The following is a 20,179-nucleotide window of genomic DNA, read 5'->3' as shown; positions in this document are numbered from 1 at the left end:
TTTCATAGCCATAGATGATCTTGTAAAGTTCCTTAAAAATAACCATTCAGTTCAAGACAGGAAAATAAATGTGAAGAAAGAAAGATTTTACAAGAATTACAGAGACATGATACTGGGATAATCAAGAGAGAAGAAATGAAATTGGTTTCGTTGTCGTCTTTCTTTTGATATATGTTTCATCACTATGATGACTTCCTGGTTTGCAAAGCGGTTTGTGATGAACTCTTAGAACAAAAAACACAGTCGATATCTTCAAACAAATCGAACAAATCAACATGGAACCTTTATCAACAACTAGCATATGTTGAAATTTAAAGTTTGGGTCTGTATGAAGAAACAACTGAAAAGCTACAACTTAAGGGGCTGAAAATTCCATCTTTAATTATTAATTGTAAAACACAGCTCACTGACAGCGAATGGAATAAAATTCAACTATTTGAGTGGCACTTTAGTACCTGTTGTAAGAAAGACGTGTCAGACTATGAAGATGAGCATGAAAGTAAATGGGAATCTTTGGATGATATAACGAGTTGGCAGAAAAGGGACAAGGACTCAATTAGTTGTGTTTGAAGGTCTGTCAGTGGAATGTTGCTTGGAAGTTTGCTGCTGATGCAATAAATGGAATTACTATCAATCTGGAAAGTATCCAGTGACCCAAGAAAATAATAAGCGACAAAGAAAATGCTTTTAGAGATATACCTGCTCTTCAGTTTCATATGTTTTCAGTGCACAGATTTGTGTGCACATAAAGCAGGAATACACATTGGTATCGTATTACAGGAATTGCAACATAATGCTGAAACATGATATTTCTCTGATAGTTCGTGCCTCTCTGAACATGAAATTGTCAAACTCTTCTTTCCCAAAGGCTGCCATCTGTCTAGTGAGCATTTTCTTGCAAGAAGTCATGTGAAATCTGGAAAACTCTGATCCCATTACGTGTCCCTTTCATGACCAAAATCTCCAGAGGAATGCAGAATTCTTGACTCCTTTTGCTTTCAATGTTTTAAAGAGAAGAATTATTGGCTTACAGGCCCCTTAGATGCGAACCAATTTAAAATAATGAAAGCATGGCGCTTGCATGTTCCTTTACCATTCCAGTGTTTAAGAGAACAAACACTACAGAACAAAGACAGCCTCAGGCGTCGATCGTCCAATGATTTCTACACCTCAAAACTATCCTCTTTATATTGCCATTTTGATTCAAATACCTAACAGAAATTACAGTGGTCTCATACAAGATATTGTCACAGATGAGTTGTTCATCAACTGCTATAACATCACATCTGTTTTTTCCATCACATCAGCTGCCAATATAAGCCAAAGTCTGCGAAATGGAGACAGACATCTCAAGAAAGCAGCAGTTCCAGAACATTGTCACTTTAACACATATCTGAAACCATATCCACCATAATAATGTAAAAGCAAGTGATGTCTCATCTTCTGATCATTTGGTTTGTCTCAGAGTCTGCCATCTTGTAATTTTCATGGACAATCTTGTCCAGGTCACCATGAACACAGACCCACAACCTGGTGAAAGGAGAATAAAACTATGCTCCCTGCCCATCACAAGTAAAGGCATTCCAAAGGATTCAAACGATGTATTAACATGGCATCTTCCACTGTGTGAAGAAAAAGAAGATTGCGCATGCAAGGAAGTACCACAACTGCAAAAAAAGATCTTGAATGGGTGCTCCTATAGATGACCTCAGACGAAGAGTGTGCTTTTGCATGTTTTCAGCAGCAAGCCATATGGGACCTGAAAGACATCTGAACAAGACTTACATCATTACAGTCCTTCACAGACATTCTAAACAAAGTGGCTTCGATGGAAAATTAGGAATTTCAGCAAGAAAACGTGGATCTAGACAAAACCTTTACATACTTGACCATTCATGATGTGGAGAAAATGGTAAATGTTAGCAATAATGACAGAAACGAAAACTTCCTACTAAATGTCACCAGTGAAAATATAGAGGGCATTAATGGAGTTATTACCTCCATTACAGCATCTAACGGTAATGGGGATACAGTCAAGGATATGAAAAACATTCAGCATGGTCCAAAAGTATCTTGTGATTTGCTGCCATATATTGATGTCAGCGATATAGATGAGGAGATGTACAACCAATTTATGAAGACAAAATGAATAAAAGATGAGGAGGAGATGAGGAAGAGGAAGAATATCTAAATATTAGGATAAAAGTTGATGCTGATAAAGATATTCTACAAGATGTTCAACCCCTCCTTGAAGAAATACAGATACCGTTAATGACAAATAAAGACGAAACTGTAGTCTACGATACTGATAGTAGCATACTAAAGTATCAAGATCTGAAAAATACACCATGACAGCCACTATTATGCCATCATCCTCCACCTTCCAGTGGCAGAGATGACGATATAGTTTCGTTGAAAATGGCTCTCTATGATTTTTTGGAGAAGGATGAATTGAGTGAAATGAATGGAAATGTTTTGTTTGCACCTGACTACAAGATTGCATGAAACATTTATAAGCTTATAGATGGGAACGAAAAGTATGCAATACTTCTTCCAGAGTTTCCAGTACTGTACCTGAGAAAGTCCAAATTCATGAATTTAATATCAACCTATGAAACATCAGGCCTCATTCATATACTGAAATATTTGAGAGATATGTTGAAAAAGACTAGTAAATACTCCAGTAAATTAGTAACTATTGAGAACATTGAGACAGCCATGTGAAACATTTGGTGATTGTCAGCAGCTTTGCATATCTTGGTTCTTTTCATGTTCATCGACTCACTACTACATTCACATGCAGAGGAGCTGAGAAAAAAATTGTGTGATCAGGAGTTATCTGTCAGCCAACTTGAATTGAGATGGGGACAAATGTTGAAAGAATTCATTAAGAAAACATCCACTGAGAATAAAACACTTCCCTGCATATTGATATAATGAGGCATTGTGACGAAATTGTAGCCATCGCTGTTGATGAAAGACTAGGAGGAAAATATGGATACAACTTACTTCTGGCCTGTGTGAAGTCTTCACTTCCATTCTCATTCTTAAATGGAGCTTCAAGTTACGCTGGATTCTGCTGACGGCTCTTGATACAACATTACAAATCAAGTCACTTTCACAGACAAATGAAACATGTTCTATTCAGTACCTCCCACAATGGTAGTATTGTCAGCTTCGAATTAGACACTGCTCGAGAGACTGACCACAGAGATGCAAAGAAATGTGTTTGATCAGGGGCCACACTAAGCAATATAATGATAAAGATGACCACAGTAGATGAGCAGAAACAAGTGCATACAGTAATCCAGTCTGCCGTCTCAGGAGAGGATGCTTCGAAGATTAAGCAAGATGAGACAAAAAAATGAAGAGACAGGATCTAAAATATCAGATAGGTAGGCCCTACATGGAGAAAAAAGCCAGTAATAATGACTTGGGCCATAATGTAAGAACATTTGGTCTTATACATCGAAGTAAGGGAATGTCATTAAGATTTGACCCCATTCTAAGAAATGTATATCACAAGGAGAATCCAGAGGTGCAGCAATGGATGTTAGTTACAACCACAGAAGAGATAGGAAAATTCATGATTCACAGATATGCAGCAAGAGAGGGTCTATTGGGTATAACACTTAGTGATTGTCCCAACAATTAATTCATAAATGGACCAAAACATCTCATTCATTGAATAAAAAGATCAAAAGGGTCAACAATCAAGAGGTCTAAAGGCACACCAAAAAATACATCATCCAAGAGCAAGAAAGAGAAAAGTGAGGAGAAAAGAAAAATTACAGTGAAGAAGATGACAATGATTGTGGACTTGTGGACTGTCTAAGCTCTTCCATGAAAACTTGCCAGTCAATCTTTAAGCCAGATGGGGCAAAATAATCCACCAATAAATCAGCTGGTACGAAACGAGCTCTTCTCGAGTTCAGGAAGAAAATATCTGATAAATGGGTACCCTATGGAACATTTTATAATCTAGGTTATTATCAATAGGTGAGTCCCTGAGTACCCAGATATCAATTGGCATCTTTACTAAGTTGGGTTGGAGTTGTCCAGATTTATCATTTATCATAACGGTATACATGTTTTCTGCCAGTGCTTGTAAAGGTAGCACTCACGTTGCTTTCAAGCTGACAATCCTTGTGACTGAGCCTTAAGCACACATACTTTTTCAGTGCCAATCAGAGGTGTGTCTTAATCCTATAGCTTGTTTTTCCATGTTTCCATGTGAGAACTCTTTAATTGAGGCAGGTAAATTATATACCAAATACCAATAAAATGGGGATTTTACACCCAAAAGCTGTACTCCAGCAGCACATGAAATTCAAATGTTTGCATACAGCTGATGTCACAAAAGTACATGAAGTCTAAACAGCCAGCACATAACCCAATAATGTGAGATTTCATCATCTCCTGCCAAGTAAGTTAATATATGGTTATAACCAAATAATGTGAGATTTCATCATCTCATGCCAAATAAGTTAATATATGGTTTTAACCCAATAATTTGTGAGATTTCATCATCTCATGCCAAATAAATTAATATATGGTTATAGTTTCTATCTTATGACCCTTAGGTTGGGGGGAAATAACAGACCCATGGGCCAAAGTCAGGCACATAAATTAATTTATCTTTCAATGTCCAAATAGTGTCTAGTTTTTGGTCACAACTTTATTCACCCCACACCTCTGCATGATTTAAGTGTCTAATTCAAACCGGACATCTGACGTGTTGACACCTGTGTCAGTAATCACATATACCAATTCTCAGGCATTTTGTTTACATAATCTGGGTTGCATCAAAACTTTAAAAACACTGTGGACATCTACGGACCACCCCAAATCATATCCTAATAATTTGAAATCTCTCTTTTGCATTAAGCTGGAAGAATTGTGTGATATTACCAAGGCATGCATGCACAGATGGCAGGATAAATAATCCCTGCCCTTTTCTCTAAAACGCATGAGGCTAATAATTCAAACTTTTAAAAAGATAAAATATCCACTTTAAAAATTATTTATAACTGTGAATGATTATTGGAATTACTTTAAAAACTTTCAAAACATCATGCAGTGGAAGCTGAGTACTGAAAAATAATCACTGAAATCAAGCTGACTTCTACAATTTGATACCATATACACAATGACATATCTCAAGTTATTCAGTGTTCACATTTCAAGCATCATGCAATGACATGTTTTAATAAACTTAACTAAATGCACTGATTGGAAACAAGTCACTGTTCAATATGATGTGTTCACATATGACAGATGACTTATTACATAAGGTGAACACTGGCTAACAGCAGTTTTAGAGTTCTATGTACAATGCTGTTGGATACACAGACTTACCATACATGCAGAACATTTAGGGAAAACTCAGAATTGAAACAATGACTTACTATACATGCAGAACATTTGGGGAAAACCCAGAATTGAAACACACACAATGTGAATGAAAGAGCTGACATCAGGAATGCATACAGCAACAGCAACATAAACAAATAATGGTTTCCCTCTCCAACACAGTTGTTGATCCTGTAGATATAAAAAAAAAATTAAATCAATCTCACATATAAAGTTCATGTTAACATAGTTTTGCATCAAAAATATGAAAACATGTAGAAAAAGAATTACCATACATGAATGGAAAATCAAAGAGAAGAAAATTATGGCTTCATAAAAATGAATGACATCTATGTCATACAGGCACTTGGTAAGACCTGCCATGTTCTGCAATGACATAGAACATGTTGGTGCTATTGATTGCTACACACTTACAAATACTTTTGACCTTTTTATTTGTTAAATCTGTTTGATAGAAATTACATAAAGAAAAGAATCAATAAAATAATGCTGTATATTTCTTTAGAATGTTTATCAGAGATCTTGAATCACATTATATGTAAATACAATGAATGAGTGTAAGATGTTAAAGAATGAAAGTTATGTGTAACTACTGAATAAGTGTGCCATGACATGGAACTGTACATTTTTACATACAGAATTCCATGTTACAGAGTTGTATATATGTGCAACTACTGAATAAGTGTGCCATGACATGGAACTGTACATTTTTACATACAGAATTCCATGTTACAGAGTTGTATATATGTGCAACTACTGAATAAGTGTGCCATGACACAAAATGGAACTGATGTACATATACAATGCCATGTTACGAAGTTGTGTTTATGTGTAACTACTGTGTATGAGTATATGACATACTATGGCATTGCACTTGTAACTGCATTGTATGACAATGCCATGCTATGGAAATGCACTTGTAACCATAGTGTATTACAATGCCATGCCGTGGAAATGCACTTGTAACTATAGTGTCTAACAATGCCATGCTATGGAAACACACTTGCAACCAGTGTCTAACAATGCCATGCTATTGAAACACTTGTAACCAGTGTCTAACAATGCCATGCTATGGAAACACTTGTAACCACACTGTCTAACAATGCCATGCTATGGAAAGACATCTGTAACCACAGAGTATGACAATGTCATGCTATGGAAATGCAAGACTTAGTGTAACTGCAGTGTATGACAATGCCATACTATGGAACTGCACTTGTAACCACAGTGTATGAGTGTGCTATGTTAAAGAATCACACTAATGTGTAACTGCAATGTACAAGCACACAATGCTATAGAATTTAGGGTTACCATATTTTCAAACTTTTAAAAAACAATGACGCTCAGTATACTGTGACCTGTGTAATAGATATCATTTTTTCATTTTTGCAGTCTTTCTTCTGCCACACACATATCTAAATTTGATTAACAAAGAACAAGCAGGGCAAAATCTGAGACATTTTTAGATGTTTAATAAACTCAGTCATATGGAGATTTAAGAATGGAAAAGGAGGACATGTCTGGGAAAAGGAGGATGTATGGTAACCCTAATAATATTGTACTTATGAGTGACTATAATGTATGGGCATTCCACGTTACAGAAAGACACATACATAGCTACACATATATAATTACACTGTATGAACATTCCATACTGAAGAATTATAATGATGTGTTAATACAGTTATGAGCATTTCATACAACAGAACCACACTTATGTGTTACTACAATGTATAAGCTCTCCTTACAAAAGAACCACACTTATGTGTTACTACAGTGCATAAGCATTCCTTACAAAAGAACCACACTTATGTGTTACTACAATGTATAAGCTCTCCTTACTAAAGAATTACACGTGTTACTACAGTGCATAAGCATTCCTTACAAAAGAACCACACTTATGTGTTACTACAGTGCATAAGCATTCCTTACAAAAGAATCACACTTATGTGTTACTACAGTGTATAAGCTTTCCTTACTCTGAATCACACATGTTACAACAATGCATAAGCTTGCCTTACTAAAGAATCACACTTAGGTATTCCTATAGTTTATAAGCATTCCTTACTAACAAATAACACTTATGTGTTAATACAGTGTATAAAAAATTACACTTATGTGTTACTACAGTGAATAAGCATTCCTTACTATAGAATCACACTTATGTGTTACTACAGTGCATAAGCATTCCATTCTACAGAATCACACTTGTGTTACTACAGTGTATAAGCATTCCATACAACAGAATCACACTTATGTGTTACTACAGTGAATAGGCATTCCTTACTATAGAATTACGCTTTCATACTACTGAATCACACTTATATGTTACAACAGTGTATAGGTATTCTATTCTACAGAATCACACTTATGTGTTACTACAGTGTATAAGCATTCCATTCTACAGAATCACACTTGTGTTACTACAGTGTATAGGCATTCCATACTACAGAATCACACTATGTGTTACCACAGTGAATAGGCATTCCTTACTATTGAATCACGCTTTCATACTACAGAATCACACTTATATGTTACAACAGTTTTTAGGTATTCTATTCTACAGAATCACACTTTTGTATTACTACAGTGTATAAGCATTCCATACTACAGAATCAAACTTGTGTGTTACTGAAGTGTATAGGCAAACATATTCTGAAACTCGTCCCATGAGTAGTTGGTGGCACACCAAGTCCAAAGACCTCAATGTTGCGAAATATCATTAACATATTATAGCTGCCTCAGATTACTTTACACACATTTGCATAGTGCTGTGTGACATAGTTCTTGGTGTTAAAGCATCACATCAATATTGATTATCCTCACTTGAATCTAGGCCATCAACAGTATCAGATTCATCCACAATGAAGAAAAATCATCAGTGCATGATTTGCTTCTTGGCAACAACTGAAGTGCTTCCATAAAATTTCTAAGTACATCATAGCATGGTTGATCATCCACTGATGGTGCAGTTGAGTACAACCAATCCCAGATTAACATCCTCAACCAATCCCACATTAACAACCTCAACCAATCCCACATTAACAACCTCAACCAATCCCACATTAACAACCTCAAACAATCCCACATTAACAACCTCAAAACCATATTTAATAAGAGTTGAGTTTTCCCTGATTCAGCTGGACCAATGATCAATGTAATAATTTGGAAACATGTCACAGCAGTTGGATAGTTTTATTTGCACAGAGTAATAACAGCTGCAATCGAGGGAACTTTGTTCATGCGGTTTTGAAGGCTCTGAAATTAAAAAGTAAGCCTGGTCAAAAAGCCCCATAATTGAGGACAAAATAAAAGGAAAGTAAAACACAACACTAAGGTCACTCCACAGTGTGGACAGACAGAAGGACAGACAAACTGATACCAAGCTGATCACTGTATCAAGTTTCTGTCCTGAACCCATCTTCTTGTTACATTGCTTATTTATTCATACATCACTGTATTCATGCTTGTGCATTATGGTCTATTAATACTGAGAGGAACAGATATTCTACTGACCATGGGCAATGATGATCCATACGCAACACACATTGCTGACAGCGCCTGCAGTGATGAGCACGAGGTGGTTTTTTCATACCACATGTTTGGCACTCATGTAATTTAATTAAATCTGAAAAAAGCCATACTGTATTAGAATTCAGTCTACAGATATTGTAAACAGAAGCTCAGTAATTTTTATTTCCTTTTTAGTTGTCCAAATAAACTTAAGAAGAAAATTATATATATAATGAATCAATATTCTTAAGCTAAGCCTCTTTCAATGTGAAAATGCAACATCTTAATGTACATTAATCACATATTTTCAAGACTGAGCACCCATCCACCAAAAATAGTGCAAAAACCATACCCATTATGTGGTAAATGTAAGTATATCTTCATGTAGTGAAACACATAGTCCAATTATGATATGAAATTACATTTGTATTGATATATATCATTCTTACTAGATTAACTGCAATCTTTCTAAGTCATGGATTTTTTTATAAAGATCTTCAGGTGCCACAAACTCAGAATTTAGGCAATATACTTATGACACATCTGATTATTTTCTCTCAAATGATAAGGCCCACTTTCCAATAAAAATCCGTGATGTACATTTACCTATGTCAGTGGACATCTCATCTATTAAAGGTACTGCACCAGGATTAACAGTACTGGCACGAAACAGGGAGATGAGGCAAAGAAAAGATACCACTATATAAGCTGAAATGAAAGGGTAAAGTAATATTTTAATATATACTGGAAAACATTGTCTTAGTACCACTGTGACTCACGAAACAATATTCTATGAATTATTTAGGTGATTCAATCTATAACTTAGTATAAGTATCTTGTAAGTGATTAGTGGATCATTTGTGGAACGTTAATTTAATTATCACTGGAAAATGAATGGAGACAGGCTTACAGAAATGGCCAATCCTTAATAATGTTAATTAGCAATTGTATTAGAGACCAGGAAATCTGATTCATATTTGTATTTGATATACATAAAAAATCAGATGTTTAGAGACCATATATTTTCTGATTTTTCACAAAGGAGTATAAGAGGTCTACATGGGTCCAATGTTACACATCCGTCTTAAAGAACTTTCACTGCTGACTACTTCACAGTGTAAGGTTCAAAAGAAGACATCCGCTGAAACTTTATATTCTGTTAATTTGACCTATTTTACTATATAATAATAAAAATTCTTTTTAAAAAAATGAAGGTATAACTAATATCCAATGTCTCTTGCTCATAAGTGAAGTCATCCAAGGTCTAGATGACATGAACCCATTTACCAAGTTTTAGAGAAAATGTATGAGAAATGTGGTCTATAAATATAGACAGGTAGCAAGCTCATAACAGATGTAAGGTTTATCATTAATCCATTATGGTCTTGCTTATTATAGGTCCTGTCTGTCACAATAAAAAATAAGCTTAATCTGGAGCAAATTCTGACTGGATTTTAGTTGGTTGTTTATTAACAAGATTACCTCATTAATATTCATAGATCTTGCCTATAATTAAACTCATCAAACATCTTGAAATTATAAGTCAATCAAAATCTAATCAGAAATACAGTTAATAGATTGTTATCAGGATTAGCCAATCAGATGCAAGGTCACATCAGTAATATGTATGAATTTCACTCATATTCATAGGCCTATTTAAGCTTGATTAAAATTCGTATTAAAATCAGAAATACAGTCATTCAAGTGATAATAAGCTCAGCCAATCATATGCAAGATCATCTTACGAATGTGTAAGTCAACATCATAATAAAAAATTACATATCTTGATATAAGTTTATTTACGTCTGACAAAAAACATAATGATCAGAAATAGAGTTGCAAACCAATACAATGAAAATCACGTCATATACATTTACCTTACTCATCATTGTCCTAATTCAAACCAATACAATGCCAAATCATGTCATATAATCTACCTTACTCGTTATTGTCCTCATTCAAACCAATACAATGCAAAATCATGTCATATACATCTATCTTGCTCGTTATTGTCCTCATTCAAACCAATACAATGCAAAATCATGTCATATACATCTACCTTACTCATTATTGTACTCATTCAAACCAATATAATCCAAAATCATGTCATATACATCAACCTTACTCATTATTGTCCTCATGCAAACCAATACAATGCAAAATCATATCACTGTCCTCATGAAAACCAATACAATGCAAAATCATGACACTGTCATCACGAAATCAATACAATGCAAAATCATGTCATACACATCTATCTTACTCGTTATTGTCCTCATGAAAACCAATACAATGCAAAATCATATCATTGTCCTCATGAAAACCAATACAATGCAAAATCATGTCTCATGCAAACCAATACAATGTAAAATCATGTCATATACATCTACCTTACTCGTTATTGTCCTCATTCAAACCAATCCAATGCAAAATCATGTCATATACATGTATCTTACTCCTTATTGTCCTCATTCAAACCAATACAATGCAAAATCATGTAATATACATCTACCTTACTCGTTATTGTACTCATTCAACCCAATACAATGCAAAACCATGTCATATACATCTACCTTACTCATTATTGTCCTCATGAAAACCAATACAATGCAAAATCATGTAATAGTCCTCATGAAAACCAATACAATGCAAAATCATGTCATTGTCCTCATGCAAACTAATACAATGCAAAATCATGTCATTGTCCTCATGCAAACCAATACAATGCAAAACCATGTCATATACATCTACCTTACTCGTTACTGTCCTCATGCAAACCAATACAATGCAAAATCATATCATTGTCCTCATGAAAACCAATACAATGCAAAATCATGTCATTGTCCTCATGCAAACCAATACAATGCAAAACCATGTCATACACATCTACCTTACTCGTTACTGTCCTCATGCAAACCAATACAATGTAAAATCATATCATTGTCCTCATGAAAACCAATACAATGCAAAATCATGTAATAGTCCTCATGAAAACCAATACAATGCAAAATCATGTAATAGTCCTCATGAAAACCAATACAATGCAAAATCATGTCATTGTCCTCATGCAAACTAATACAATGCAAAATCATGTCATTGTCCTCATGCAAACCAATACAATGCAAAACCATGTCATATACATCTACCTTACTCCTTACTGTCCTCATGCAAACCAATACAATGCAAAATCATGTCATTGTCCTCATGCAAACCAATACAATGTAAAATTATGTCATATACATCTATCTTACTCATTATTGTCTTCATTCAAACCAATACAATGCAAAATCATGTCATATACATCTATCTTACTCGTTACTGTCCTCATTCAAACCAATTCAATGCAAAATCATGTCATATACATGTATCTTACTCCTTATTGTCCTCATTCAAACCAATCCAATGCAAAATCATGTCATGTACATCTACCTTACTTGTTATTGTCCTCATTCAAGATCTGACTGCATATACATCTATCTTACTTGTTATTGTCCTCATTCAAGATCTGACTGCATATGGACCCTGTTTGATCAGAACTGGATCAGGACAATGGTGTCTAGAGTTGTAACATGCCCAGCAATAAACTACAACCTCATTATTATGCATGAATCCCATTCATTACTGAACATATCTGCAATAAATGATCACCTTTATTTGAAGTTGAATCAAAATCTGACAAATTTATCAAGCTTCAAAAATGGTAACAAGTGCAGCCAATCAGATGCAAAATTGCCTCATTAAAAGCATGGACCCCACTCACTTCTGAAAGTGTTCAAGATTTTGAGATACAAGTTCATTTCCAAATGGATCAAATCTGAATCAAAATTATGGCTTTCAGAGTGGTAATACATTCAGCCAATCAGATGCAAGATCATCTTATTCATATGCCTGAGTCTAACTCATTATCATAAAAGTCCAAGACCTCGATGATATAGAGGATGTAGTCCAAGTCTGATTAAAAGTGGATCGCAAATAGGCTTTCAGAGTAGCAGCAAACTCAGCCAATCAGATGCAAGATTACAAAATTAAAATACACCCATCGCACATGCCATGCAAAGTGGCACTAAATCATTACTGAACTTAACAGAGACCTTAATGCTAAAGCTTATATTGCAAGTTTGATCAAAATCAAATCCTGCATGGTAAGAAACTCAATCAGATGCAGGATCAACTCTTTAATACACATGACAGGGCTCTCAACATCGTTTCCAATTTGAAGAGTCATGAACTCTTCACTCATAAAACTAAGGAGTCAACAATCTATTTCTGTGAGTCCCTAGCATAAACTTTTGAGTCCCTCACTCATACCTGCCATAACAAGGCGTGTCATGCTAAAACAAGATTTGTTATTCCCAACCCCAACCCCCCCAACAAAGTGGTGTTTAAAAAAAACAAAATTTTAAATAATCTTCAGTATTCCCATAACATGAAGCATGTAGAAATGGTAAACAGTCATGACTGGAGCTGTCACCTTTACTTGATGCAAAGTAAATGAATGGAATCCATGTCACCTCTGTTTGATCAGTTCTATGAGATATTGTTTGATAAACTACCAGTAGCGGAACTTTTTTTACAACTCCAGTGAGGCCCCAAGTGGCTGAGTGGTCTAAAGTGCTCTGGATCACTGCCATCTCACCTCTGTCTGTGTGGGTTCAAGTCTCAGGCTCGGCTAACGTGGGTACATGAGAAATCTTGCCAGTGGCTTCTTGTGGGTCGATGGTTCTTCCCAGGGTTTCCCAGGGTTCTTCCTCCACCAGTAATACTGGCCTAACTTGTGCTGAAAAATGGCATTAAACCCTACAACAACAACAACAACTACAACTCCAGAAAACACTAGCAGTTCCCCAAATGTGCAAGCCACAACTCATGATGCGTGAAAAAACTATTTATTGGCTGCATCCATAACATATGCTGCAACTCTTTTCTTTTGAAAATTGAGAATCCCTAGCAACAAATTTATACAGCCACATTTAATTGTTGATTGGCATCACTTCATCATTTATTTGTTTATTGGCATCATTTTTTTGAGTTTAAAAGACACTGAAGCTAGGATGCTTTATGTCAAATTTCATTAACTTTCATGACTATGTTTTAAAAGTTACTAAAGCTATTACTGTTAGTAAAAGCAGCCATACTTGTGTTATGTACATGTAATTTGTATTGTTTGTTGGCTTTTCTCAATGATTATACATTATATATACCTGTATTTTGTTCTTGACCTTTGTCCAAAATCAAGTTAATGGTGTACCTGATCAGTGATATGTATTTTATAAACAACATAATAAACATCTAATATTTCTCTATGAATATAGACAAAAATATTCAGATCATTATTATTGTTAACATGTTTACTTCAGTTTGAGTTAATGATAAAGTCTTGATTCTGAACTTAGAAAGTTCCAGAAATGAAATTTCCCATTATGTTGACAGAGCATTTCCAGAAAATGGTAACTGCAACCTAGGTCAAGTGGAGGGACATATGAACTTGCTTGGTTAAGAATTTTTCATTATTGTTATTTTTTTTAAAAATCATTCTGCTTTGTTTGGTTTTCAAATTGGTTGATTTATTAAATCTATTATTCAGTGGAATTACAAAGTGCTCAAAAATATTCTTGAACTAAAACATTAATCTGGAATTATAGTGAATTCAGACAAGGATATTTTGGATTATAGTAATGTGATACACCAAACGTCTACCAGTAAAACATCACCACATTCCAGATTTGAGATTACATGCACATCAATACATTCAATACTGGAATTTATTTGGAATACCATTGGACTTCAATTGGAACTTTACACATTTGGGCTTTTGATAGATGTTTTAGAACTATTTGGAATTTAATTCACAATACTGTAAGTTATTTTTAAATTTTCACTCTGTACTCTAGGGAAATAAATTATTTGTTGAATTATACAAAATGTTTTGGTTTTCACTCTTTTCTGTTACTTAGTTTAAGACCATAGAGTTGTAACACTTACTAGTGGATCAGCATCATTTTTACAACCTTAAAAAGAACTCATATTTTCACGCTGTCAATTTCAGTCAAATTCTATTTAATGGATTTTGAGACATCATTTAACGGATTTTCTTGTTTAGTAATTGTGGCCATACCTGAAGCTGGTAACTCAATAACAGAAGATCTTGCATTAAATTATTATTACATTTTTATAGGATGATCAGTTCTTGTCTGTGTGTCTGTGTGTCATCATGACATGCCTGATTTTCCCACCATGTATCACTTGTCGTCCATATTTGCCAATGAAGTTTGTACTAGGATAAAGTAAACAAACATGCCATCTGACTTGATCCCCGTATAAAAGAACTGACCTATGTCATGCTGAATGTTCAGGTAATGTGTGCACAATTATGTTCCAGAATATGAATTGTACTTAACACAGGACAGAGATCAGAGATAAAATGAATAACCTACTGTTTCACAAAGATGGCATTAATATGAATTTAAAAGGGAATGCACAATTTAACTATTACACTGGCACCTGAAATAATAAAAGACAACTGTACTGGTACCCATTCAAAATTCTTACCATAGGCAGCCACATCTGGTATTCTGCCATCACTCCAGTGAGGTGACAATATGATGAAGTAGGTACTGAAAAAACCATAGATCCAGTAGATGATGATGAAAGTCAGTGCCTTTAAGCCATGACTATCCATGAGTATACGCACTCTACCTATAAGGGGAAGATCCTTTACAATGACACGAGATTCATGGGTAGCATGCTCACAGGACTCATAATGGTTATTAAACTGAGCTGTGGATGATCGAAGTGCCTGTGCATAGTCTGTGTTAACAGCACTCAAGCTCACGTTGACAGCTACATGGTGGTGGCTCCATGAACTATCCTTCATCATCTTTCAAGTCTAAAATAAAAATTGCTGTGAGAATTGAATTATTCAGTTTTAAAGCAAATTTTGTGATCCTTAATTAAAAACATTACAAATCTCTCTGAAGAATACCTTTCGAACATTAGCTTCCAACCACCCCCACCCAAAAAACATATAAGGATGTATGTGTGTGGGGGAGAATCTATTAATTTGGAGAGTCTCTCTCTCTCTCTCTTTAAAACATAATATTCACTAAAATATAATGCCAGCTATGTCTTTCACATGTACAACTGTAGCTTCTGTCAGAAAAGGAAAAGAAAAACTATTGATAAAACCAACCATCTCCCCCACAAAGTTTTTGATTGGAAGAGGACAGGTTTATTAAAGTTTCTTCTTTTTTCCACAGACATAGATTAGGTCATGTGTGTGTCTTATTGATTCATATAATCCTAATATAGACTCTACTTCAATCATATTATCAACAGAAATGACTGTAGGTTTAAAAAGCATGAATCTCAAAATCATGCCTGCCATTCTCCCAGACTATGCTGGGGCTTTTTTTGACTGAAAAGTGTATTTAGTGATCCCAAAGGTGGGGGGAGGTCAGTGCATGTAACACAATAAAGTGACTTTGTCAAATTAAGAATAAACTATAAGCCTATCAAAGATGATTGGAAACTCAAATCTGAATAAAAGAAAATAACCTGTCTGTTTTTACACTTACAAAGAATAAAACTGCTGACTGATTTAGGATTGTCAAATATTATCACCACAAATGTGCACTCAAATAATCACAACCACAATGACATTCAATAAAAACATACACCAAAGTGTTTATATCTTTAAAATATTTTGGATGGACAAACATAGGATTAATTAGATGTAGTCTTTGCTACTCTCAACAGGTCACAAGGGGGGCTGAAGGTTATGCTAGTGTCCTTTATGTTCATCTTTGCACTCATTAGAGACAGGATGGTAATGTTGTTCAAACTTCAATTCTGGTTTCTCTGAGCAAATAAAGTATAAAAATAAATTGTTTTTGACTGCCATAATGTTAGCATTGTCAGAACTCTATCCAATGCAGTTTGATCCTGAGACAGGACCAGCACAAGATATGTGTGAGCAGTGTGCTTGCACAAGATGCTGTTTTCAGAGGGGCCCCAAATCACAGAAGGGGTGCAAAAAAAAAAGATGGCTTAAACGGTCTTATTGAAGCTAGTGATGTGTAATAAATTTTGTTCTTTAATACACATCTAGCATCGATCAGATTTACCTATAACTTAAAATGAATTTGGGCTGATCCACTTTATCAGCTTTACCTATGCAAATTAGCATAATGGGCTCCCACACAGCAGTCTTCAAAGGACTTAACACATCACCCAAGTTATTTTCAACAAAAAGTAAAAGCTGAAAAGGTGGTTGTTTATACCATCCACCTTTCCTATTAATTACCTCTATGACAATTAGCTGTGTAAACTGACCCAACAATGGTTTTGCATGAGCTCTAAGCAGGAGTGGTTACTGTTTACACATGCTACATGTTATTATTATACATTGAGGTGGTGTGTTTTGAGGGAGTTTTTTGGGGAAGATTAATGAAAATCATATTTCTTCAGATACAACCATGTTTGGGTCTGGGAGTAAAAACTAGTAAATTTAGCATATCAAATTTACTTATGGTATGTATGCATAATTAACCAATACAAGTCACATACTGTGCTATGTGATAGTGATTTTAACTTGAAGTTTACATCAATGATAATGCTATAAATCTAGGATTCAAAACATGAGACCAAAATGTGATATACAGTTATTTAAGGTAGGACATACCACTTCCATCTAAAAAATGAGTAGTCATCTGAGTAAAATAAACCTGTCACATAGCAAATCTTGGTTTCAAATCGCCATCCTGAGATAAGAATTAATCTTCAAGCTAGATTTTATATGTGCACTAATGAACAGTCTTAAACTAAATTTGCATCAGCCAGTGATATATGAAACATACACCTCATGGTAACACACTGATGGATAGAGCAGATGATAATTTAGTTAGTCAAAAAGATTTTAGCAGCAGAAAAATATTTCAAATACCTTGAATATCATGTTCAACAATTCATAAACTTCTGAAAAGGTTTCACAAAAGGATGTCCATAGAGATGGAAATATAAGTCGCAGAGCAAAAATCATGAGCAACTTGTTCACTGCAATTTTAGACAATCAGGGTTTACAGGGTTCACAATAGTTTGCAAAAAGTCTGCCAGGGCACTGTCAACAGAAAATTTAGTTTTGAATTCAGGAGATGCACAGGAAGGAAACAAACTACAATTTTCCAACAGACTTGTACATCACACATTTTACATTTTAATGACAGACATAACAGGACCAATAAAAACTATTAGTCAAGAGTAATTTTTTGCAAATGAGTCAAAACTGTCGAGGGCAAAGATCAATTTGTTTATATGTATGCTTCGAGACCACCTGAAAAAGTACGGCAATCAGAGTGTTGAGGTCTGTATAAGTAGACTCTTGCCATCCAATATTACTCCATTGGTTTCAAAGGTTACATTACTCTCAGCTGTGTTGTAAATCTAACTCCAGTGATAGTCGGACAATATAAAATGTCTACCCTGATATTTATGTTTTCTGTTATGTCTTACTGCCTAAAAAACAGCATTGTTTAGCTCCCTGGTTAACTGACCGGGGAACATGAGGTCAAATTTTTATGAATAACTTGCAAACCTGGCAGCCCATATCAATGCTTTTCCACAAATTAAAGTCATATTGCTATAGTCAGGTTTTACTTACTCTGATGGCTTTTTTCTAAAGGATTCAAATTCTGACACAAGCAAATGAAGTGTTTTCAAGTTACATTGATCTACATTTCAGTTGACTAAAATGCAATGGAAGCTGGGAAACTGTAATCAGTTAAAGGGAGGATAAGTATCTTGAATGAAATGTAGCTATCTAAATACCTTCACCAATATTAGTATAGTTTTATTAACTTTGTTAATGATACATAATTCAACTTAATCTGATTTTGGTATTCCAGACTACATGGTATTCCTGCCAAATGAAATGTAGGTCAATGGAACTTGAGACATGTTCATTTGCTTGTGTCAGAATTTTAATTTATTTGGAAAAAGATATGAGTAAAATCAACTAAAGCATCTATATAAGCTGCCAAGTGTGAAATATACCTGAAAATTTGGCCTCTCATTTCCGTTAGTTGACTGGGGAACATGATACACAATGCCAGTAATTTAAAAGTAAGATGTTGACCTAAAAAATAAATATCAGGGTAGATGTCTAACATTGTGAAACTAACCCCAATGGATGACAAAATTTTACTCTAAGAAGGATATACATATTTTTAAAGACATATAGTTACAGAAATTCTTTAATGACAAATTTTGGACTACAAAAATGTTTCCAAATAGGGAATCCTCATAGTTAAATGAACCAGACAATTATACCCCTGGACCTTTCATTCCGAATATAATGTTCCAGTACTATCCATACACTTAAAAGGACAAAACGGTGGATAATGATAAAGCAATCAATCCGTACCCGGCTGTCACGGGTCTAACACCTCAATATTACTGAGAATATATGGCAAACAGTTAAAATCCAAGCCTGTAAACATAAAATCGAATAGTCCTACAATATAAGACATAGCACATATTGGTTTTGTTTTAGTGACGCCCAAAACATAAATATCAGCGTCAAGGTCTTAGATGTAGGACTAGAAATCGAATTAATGTCTGATCACATTCGGTTTGCTCTTTTAGCAATGACGACAGTTTACCTCCTATGACAGCAATGTACGAGGATACTCACTATTCGACCGGCACTGCTGTACTGTGTACACTATCATGTATTCATCACACGTGTGAGGGCATTATATCCATGCCAATATTGCTTTATTTGTTCCAGATATGGAGAGTTGTTTTCTCACTTTCTTAGTAATCCTAAACAAATCCCACGTAAGCGCCGTTCTTTATGTGTTTATATTTGTTAATATGCTTTCAATGCACCATGATTAAAGTAAAAGTATAATGTACATAAAGCAATCTTCAAAAGCGTAGTCTGTTACGGACAAAACTGGTATGCTCTATTATTTTTCTGGTAAATTGCAATTGCAAAAAACAAATCGATTTATAGGTGGAACCAGTAAATGTGGCTTATGCAATATGAATGCAGTTAAAATGATTCTTATCTGGAGCCACTGTATAAAAATATAGCAGAAGCAAATAACTTAGGGAATTTTATTTGAAAGGTTAGCGAAACACAGCATCAGGAATAAGCTTTCACTCATGCAGCAGGAATAGTTCGGACTCTTCCCACACCATTTTAGATATGGTGACATTTAAATGTCAAAATTTCTATCATAGGGGTAGGAACTGTAAGATGAAAAAGATGAAACTGGGACTACATCAAAGGAAG

The 20,179-nt window shown here is 34.7% G+C and overlaps 1 protein-coding gene across 1 annotated transcript in view; it reads right to left on the bottom strand.

Annotated features, from left to right (window-relative positions):
- Positions 1-19,718, bottom strand: part of LOC149806588 (palmitoyltransferase ZDHHC21-like) — a 41,189-nt gene extending 21,471 nt beyond the window's left edge. The window contains exons 1-5 of the mRNA XM_089955169.1: positions 19,574-19,718; positions 15,436-15,772; positions 9,493-9,594; positions 8,890-9,001; positions 5,409-5,544 (exon numbers count right to left, since the gene is read on the bottom strand). Coding sequence (XP_089811295.1) covers positions 5,409-5,544; positions 8,890-9,001; positions 9,493-9,594; positions 15,436-15,763 — 678 coding nt within the window. The 5' untranslated portion in view covers positions 15,764-15,772; positions 19,574-19,718. The remainder of the gene's footprint in view (positions 1-5,408; positions 5,545-8,889; positions 9,002-9,492; positions 9,595-15,435; positions 15,773-19,573) is intronic.
- Between the last annotated feature and the right edge of the window lie 461 nt (positions 19,719-20,179).

The sequence above is a fragment of the Sinohyriopsis cumingii genome, chromosome 1 (genome assembly GCF_028554795.1).
Source record: "Sinohyriopsis cumingii isolate HCF-2022 chromosome 1, ASM2855479v2, whole genome shotgun sequence".
Lineage (NCBI taxonomy): Eukaryota > Metazoa > Mollusca > Bivalvia > Unionida > Unionidae > Sinohyriopsis > Sinohyriopsis cumingii.
This window is presented reverse-complemented; position numbering and strand designations above follow the sequence as displayed.